The sequence below is a fragment of the Puntigrus tetrazona genome, chromosome 5, assembly GCF_018831695.1.
Source record: "Puntigrus tetrazona isolate hp1 chromosome 5, ASM1883169v1, whole genome shotgun sequence".
Taxonomy (NCBI): Eukaryota; Metazoa; Chordata; class Actinopteri; order Cypriniformes; family Cyprinidae; genus Puntigrus; species Puntigrus tetrazona.
The window spans coordinates 21,451,757-21,459,646 of NC_056703.1; the positions used below are offsets into that span (position 1 = coordinate 21,451,757).

At 37.2% G+C, this 7,890-nt stretch overlaps 1 protein-coding gene across 6 annotated transcripts in view; it reads right to left on the reverse strand.

Annotated features, from left to right (window-relative positions):
• LOC122345940 (active breakpoint cluster region-related protein-like) overlaps positions 1–7,890 on the reverse strand; it is a 248,527-nt gene that overhangs the window by 27,387 nt on the left and 213,250 nt on the right. For 4 of the 6 annotated variants that reach the window (XM_043240482.1, XM_043240483.1, XM_043240484.1 and 1 more), the window contains 2 exons: positions 6,336–6,443; positions 5,145–5,205 (listed from right to left, as the gene is read on the reverse strand). The exons of 1 other annotated variant lie outside the window; for it this stretch is intronic. In XM_043240482.1, the coding sequence (XP_043096417.1) occupies positions 5,145–5,205; positions 6,336–6,443 (169 nt within the window). Of the gene's footprint in view, positions 1–4,677; positions 4,739–5,144; positions 5,206–6,335; positions 6,444–7,890 lie in introns of those variants that run through there. One more of the 6 variants, XM_043240486.1, reaches the window with a different exon arrangement.

A 7,890-nucleotide genomic window follows, 5' to 3' on the forward strand; every position in this document is an offset into this window, starting at 1 on the left:
ATATATGACTAAGGCTATAGTTGTATTTATAAGCAAGATTGAAAACATTATTATTTACTGTTTTTACAAAAGGAGATTTTGCACAGTTTACTGTAGCTAACATCTAGAGCAATACAGTAATTTGTTTTGGGCTTTTATTTAAAGAGACAGCTTATCCAAAAATGAGGAATCATTTACTTAAATTACAAGTCTTAAACACAAAAGACATTTTGAAGAATTTTGGTAAATCACATTACTAGTAATTTTTCCCCACAGACAGATTTTTCATTTTTGGGTGAGCTAGCCATTTAACAGATAAAAAGTTGAACGTGATCCATGCACACCTGAAGCTGTATCCCTCACTCAAGCAGTATTTCTGCACTTAACTAATGTAGTAAAAGTAAATATATCTGCGCTTGCAGCTGATCAAGGTTGGACTATCATCTTCCAAGAAGTACCAGGTATACACAAGGAGCACTGCTGCACACAATTTTGAAAAGTATACTGAAACAGTGTTCAGGAAAGAGCTTTGTCTCTCATTTCTCTGACAGCACTAGTGGGAGAATTCTGCACGTTCACGTCTTCATCGGCTGACAGGGTTACGACGGGTCCTATGGTGATCCTGCTGTCTTTCACTCTAACAGACGACAATTCCCAGCAGTCCCTTCTTACTCACTCTCAATTCATCTAATTACAGAATCACATCGCAACAGAGCAGAACTCACTGACAGGGCATATTTCCCACGAGCCTCTGCAAGGCTGATGGATTACAGTGGAGAGAAAGAAAGGTTTGAAAAGCAGAAGTCAGAAGCAAGTTGAACTAGTACAGCTCCAGTTATCAATTAAGATCAGTCTTGCCTCTCTCATGCCAGTGTTCATTTGCATTAGCATTCATGGGGCCTCATCAGCATTTTCTATGTTAGTTTTGGTGCAAAATCTGTGGAATTTTGCTTGTCTGTGCAAAACGTGTCCCCGAAATGTTTGGGTGGTTGTTGGATCTCCTGAGTGAGTGTAATCGTTTTGAGTGTTCTGGGTGGTTGTTGAAATATTATTTGTGGTTGCTGGAGCACTGCTAGGCGGTTGCTGTGGGATACAGTGTTAAGGATTGTCACCATGAAGTTCTCTGTAGTCACTTTGCGATGTTATTGGTTGGTTGCTAGGGCGCTGATAGTCAGTTGCTATTAGTTATGGTGTTCTGTTTGGTAGGCAGTTACTACTAGGGTGTTCTTCGTGGTAGATACAATGTGATGGTTGCTAGGGCATTGCTAGGTCTTTGCTATGAGTTATTGTGTTCTATGTGGTCACTAGGTAGCTGCTAGGGTGTTCTTTGTGGTTGTTACAATGTTGATAGTTCGTTGCTAGGGCATTGCTAGTTGGTTGCTTTGAGTTATGGTGTTCTGTGTAGTCACTGGGCAGTTGCTAGTTGGTTGCTAGGACAATACCAGACAGTTGCTACAAGTTATGGAGGTGGTTGCTATGGGTTACGGTGTGATCTGAGTAGTCACTAGGTAGTTGTTAGGGTGTTCTGTGTGGATGTTACAGTGTGCTAAATGGTTGCTAGGGCATTGCTAAATGGATGCTATGGGTTACAATATGCTTGGAGGTTGCTAAAGCATTGCTAGCTATTTATGGATCATGGTGTTCAGGGTCATTGCTAGGTGGTTACTGTAAGTTATGCTGTTCAGTGCCGTTGTCCTGGTGCTTGTTAGGCAGATGCTACAGTGTTCTTTGTGGTTGCTACAGTCTTGTTAAGTAGTTGCAGGTGTTGTGATGACAGTTTTACTAAATGAACGGATACTGTAAGTGTTTTAATTACACTGGAGCTATGCAGTTTTTATTCTAGACCCTAGTCAGTGGATTTTAGCTCATTCTACCTCACAAATCCTGACCAATCGCTGCTGACTGGATCTAAGATGGAACCAATCAGATCTTCATTTCTCAAAAGCATTGGCACCAGTGAGCTACTCAGATTAACAATGCTTTTGAGAGATGCAACCCAGGACAGTCACTTTAGATTGTGACATCCAATCACTACATCTCAGCACATCTCAGCACAGACCCTTGCATACTAATATTCAAGATGCCCTTCACACAGTCAGTCACAGAATAAACCCCTCTCGATCAATAGAGTTACTGATTTCCTGTACAGTCATCTTACTGAACCCAAAAAGAAAAGGACCAGAGTAATATTTGAGAATATTTGAGAAATGATTACAGTAGGTACTGTAGACATCTGTGTGTATGCCTTTGTATTGGGATTAGTTTTCAAGGTCAAGTGGGACAACATTGTGTGATTAATCATCAAACTGTGTGACTTTCTATCTCGGTCTATAATAGACAGATGTCTGTATATAATAGACAGATGTCTGTCTATAATAACACACATATACATATTGCAAGGACTTTCCATAATAGCAACAATGGCAATACTTCTCACTTACAGCATTACATGTATTAAAATAAACGGTTTAAAACAGAATGGAGGGCATCTCTTTAAAGAAAAATAGAGTTTCAATTCATATGCAACTGTCATAAATGAGGGAACTGAAAATACATTTAAATTAGCCTCTGAGTCAGATCTCAAACTTTTAACTCTGTAAAATATCTTCCTATTTTCCATATTTTCTCAATTCACCCACATGTATATGATTGCAAAGCACTGTGAGCTGAGTGTCATTGGGAGATGATTTAATCTAAATGTCACAGTTATGAGTCTAACTAGCTTTGGAAAAGGAAAACAAATATTGCAAAAATTGCTGTGGGCTGACATCGTCTGAGTCATGCTCGCACCAGACAAATATTAGTCAGTTCTTATGCCATACTTAATACAGAAAAGTAAATTCTGTCACATCAGCTAGGGTCTGACAGAGAAGAACCGAGATCTGGTGTTGGATGAGACATACTTTACTCTGTGATTTGATTGGACAAAGCAAAAGATTTTACTCAATGGAAGACGACATAAGAAGTAAATCATAAGCAAACTTAATATATGTTCTCAGAAGTTATGGAGTCAGAGTTGACATTAGTCAACGTTGGACTCTACAGCTGACTGCAGGGGAAAACTGTAACAATCTTTAACTGTCTGAAATAGCCGTGATATTTTATTAACTAAAGGGATTGCAAAATATTCTCTCTGTCTCAAAATAAATGATAAAATACCAAAAAAAACTATACAAAACAAAGCAAAGCAAAAACAAAAAGCACAAAACGAAACCTAATGTTGGATGATATGTTATTTTGTATGCCATAAAACCTCACGAATACAACAATGTCAAACTGCTCGTGCATTTTCTTGGGTTCCATTTGCTCCATTTCATCCCTTGTTTACACTCTGACGCAGATTTAGCCCAACTCTTGAGGGGGTTGATTACATCTGATTGACTATAATTTAGTAGTAGAGAATCTGATGGCATGAGTGAAAAAGTGCAAAGGAGATCTGATCAGTTCTTCAGTGCTTGTTCCAATCCTTCTATATTATTATTCCTCTGTCTACACCACTGTGCATTTTGAAGTCTATCTGTTTATCCTCTATCATCTGTCTATTATCTGATGCATTGTGGGAGATAATCCTCCAGTCACCTTGGAGTGGAAGGAGGAACTTTAAAGGAGCAGATGCATACATGAAATAACACATTGAAAGTCAGATGGCAGTACAGTTGCTGCTTAACTAGTTTATATATTGGAAATCATAACCATAATTGTTTATCATTAACTATATACAAAAATGCTTTCAAACCACAATTTATAGAACAATTCAGTAAATGCTTCATGCTATTCTAAACAAGATATTCCTAAACATGAAATATGACATTTCACAAATATTTTGGTATAAATGCCTGTTATTAATTTTAGTAATTCAATAAACCACCAAAACACATTGTAGATGGTGCAAACTTTCCTTGACTGCAAGGGAATATGTTTTTTCATCTTGTGTTGTTTTGTAGAGTTTGAACATGCAGTCTTCATTCATGTGTGACACTGCATAAAATTACATTAAAAAAGGCAATTTTAACACAGTTTTTCCTCTATATTACCCTATTTATAATTAGACATGCAAATTATGTTTTGGGATGTGACCCAGCTGAGCACATTCTGATGTAAACAGCCACTGACCAGTCAGAATTAGACAGGCAGTTCCAGTTTTTTGTCTGGTTAAATCTGGCGGTATAGTGTTTGGTTTCAAACCCATTCTAATATTTCCACATGGATTTGACACATCAAACATCAAGCTCTGTCTTGTGCATATTAAGCAATACAAGAAAATTAGTCATGCTAAAAGGCTAATCAGTAACAATACATTAAAACCTGAAGACATACAGTTTCATAAAACATTATTACATGTCATTCTCTGTCTGACAGTTAATTTCCTGACATTTCAATTGAGATTTATAACTGATCGTATATGCAACACAATAGCAATTAAAAGTGTTGTTAGTATATTGCATATTTTAGCACGACTGGAATTCTATAATGACCAATCAGAAGCCAGAATCAGAATGATTGTGGTCTTACAACTGCATTGAAATATCAGATATGCACAATTACAGACAACTGCACTCAAATGAGATCAAACCTGTTTCTAAGCTTTAGAATGGTTCGAAGAACAGACACAAAAAGAAATCATTAAACCAATCCGCACAACAATCACAAATCGAAAGTCAGCCAGACTATCAAAGCATTAAAATGCGATATAGTTACCATAGGTGCAGTTACAACACAGCCGGAGAACCAGCAGAACCTCCATGACAAACTTCCACTGATCCTGCAGTCTTCTCTAACTGCTCTCTCACTACTTCCTTCTCATTCTGCACCCCCTTTTATCCGTCCCTCACAAACACCACCAAGACAGAGAGAGAGAGAGCGAGAGAGAGAGACTCATGCTCTCCTGCTCTCCAAAACACTCAGAATGAGCAAGCACGCACTCTTCCTCACACTCACACACATTTGAGTTGTGGATGCTGCATACACAAGTAGGGAGATGTAGAGCTGAACTCATTCTTAAAGAGACACCGCTTGCAGTTCAAACATAACCATAACCACTCTCTCAATGAAACGCCAATCGGCACATCAACACACATTCTAGCACTCTGTAAATGCTGATCGCTCATGCATGTCTCCCTCTCACACACACACACGCAATCATTGATCAATAGATACGGACTTACCTTCCATGGTGGAGGATGTGGGGTAGTCCTTGGATTCTTTAGGACCTTTAACCTTCAGATTCTGTCAACAGAGAAGATGCTCACTATAAATGCACACAGGCACAAGCGCAAACACACACACACACACACACACACACACACACACACAGAGAGCTCATGCCTGGCTCAGGCAGCAGAATGTGACAAATACTTCCTGTATGGAATAATGAAGAGAAATGTGACGGGGAAGGCTTCTTGTGTATGTGTGTGTGTGTGTGTGTGTGTGTGCATGAAAAAATGCACCGAGCTGATGATTCTAACTAGATCTACAGTATGTGATGTAAATGCCTTGCAATAGAGTTGCTATGCGGTTTCTAAGATGTCGGTTTCTAAGAGTAGTTTAGACCATTGCTATGCGGTTGCTAGGGTGTTACAAGGTCAAAAATCCAATCTAATCTTTTATCATCTGCCAGCATCAAGCATCAAAATAAGACACAGATGCAATACACGATGTGAGCGTTTTAATAGTTAGAGTTAAGGATTTGTTCAAATAAGTGAGATGAGAAATAGTAATAGCGAAACAAACACTACTAGTATTGTAATTGATGTGTTACATTTATATAGCGGATATCTTAATGTTTTAAAGAGCTTGATGCTGTTAACAAATGTTTTGCGAACTTTACTCAATGTTTATTATAGAATGTATGAATTAATACATTGTTTTTACATAGCATCTAAAAACATGTTTTCTTAATATCAAAGTTGTAAATTAATGGTGATGTCTCAAAAATTATTCAAATGCCCCCAAAATTTTAGGTATGGGGCAATTTCCATGGATATCACAATTGCACCTTTAATGTCAATTTCATACAACAGTTAACATTAAGTTACTTATTTTAGATTGAAATTTATATTTTTATTATTAGAATTTAGATTGAAAATATTGTCTGTTACAAAAAAACACACAGCAGAACCATGGTTTATTTCCAAGAAACACACAGTGGTTTCATTACTGCATTAATCAACATTTTTGAACAAATCAGTTAAGTAAATGATTCAACTGCACTTTCTTAAAGGCAGTCACAATCAATCAATCATACCTATATTCAAAGGGACAATTCCGGACCTTTTTAAACATTATCAGCACCTCATTCGTGAAGTATGTACTGAAGTAACAGTAATGATCAGGCCTATAGTGTCGGGTGAGCTCACCTCAGAGATCTTCTGAAACTGGATGTTGGCCTGGCTGCATTTATCTGCTGTCTCCACTGCCACTTTATAGTTGTCCACAAAAGCTTTATACACACCAAGCTGACTGGCCTAGGATACAAGCAGCATTAACAAGTGTTAAATGCAGCACAAACACAAAGACAGAGAGAGAAAGGTGATGGCACAGGTAAAACCACAGGGAAGAGGAGGAAAAGCATGGAAGAACTAGAAGAGGGATGAAAGAGACTGAAAAATGGCAATGCTGAAACATTCATTTCATCTGTAGACCTCTTAGAACATGCATCAAAGCGTGTTCACAGTGGCCGCTTTCTGCTGAGGCGAGTTCATCCTCAGGATAAGGCATGAGATACAGACAACTGAGAGCTCTGGAGACCGAAAGACTGAGACGGGAAGTTTAAAGCAGGCTTCATCACACCACTTTAGATTGTTTGCTGTAATAGCAGTTAGAGGAACATGAAGAACTGTTATGATCCCGTACAGAGTGAAGAACAACCATACCCGGGCCTCAAATGAAAAATAACACTCCCCCATCTGCCTTGGGCCAGCAAACAGCAAGTCTTGCCCCAAACGCACACCATTGCTTGAGCCAGTGTTAACATCTCAGCCTGGTCAGGATGCTCAAACTAAAATGTTTTGATGTTAACGTGCCAAAATGTAAATGTCTGTGAGCTTTTCACACAATTATGGTTGAGTCTGCCTATAAAATCTTGTAAAACGTGTCATTTTTATACTGTTCCAGAGCTCTCTGACCAAGCATTGTGTGCAATTGATTTGTCAAGTTTACAAACTGTACAAACTAATAACATCCCATGCACTTTAGAAAAACGTAAAGGATAAAAAACACAATAAAGCCATTGGCTTATTTCCACTGCAGTCTTCACTGTTGATATAAATGATAGATTCTATAAACAGAATGCAGAAGAAATAATTAAAAAAAAAATCTCATAATAAAATATTATTAATAAACTTAAATCAAACATTCTGCATTTGAGGACGAAGTCTAAACGTTTTTCTAACTAATCTGTATTAAGACTTTAAATTATCTTTCATACCATGGAAACAATTACTACACTAGAAAGAGATAACAAATCAAAATGGAGTTGAATCAAGGCCCCTGCAAACAATTAAACATCTAATAAATTGGCTTGCCTTGCTAGAAACTCCAACACTTTCGTAAAATTCCCTTCTAGCCATACAATAACCTGTAAAGTTATTATGTACTAAACAACCCAAATATGGTTTTACTTTATTACCATATTGTTAATCTTAGCCAAATGTGTCATCCTTCTTTAATTCCATTCTATAAGCAAAGAGAATGCATCATCAGCATAAAGAAAAAGTAAATGTTATTATTATATGTAATATTTCTACTTGGCAAATGTAGTTTCACTTTAAACTAATGTTTTCGATCACCTAAATTAATTCAACTGTATGTGATTTTAATGTGCTTTTGTATGTGATAGTTTTTAAGAATTTACAACTTTTTTAAACTTAAAAGCCCAAATATTTTTTATATTATTTTATATATTTTTTAAAC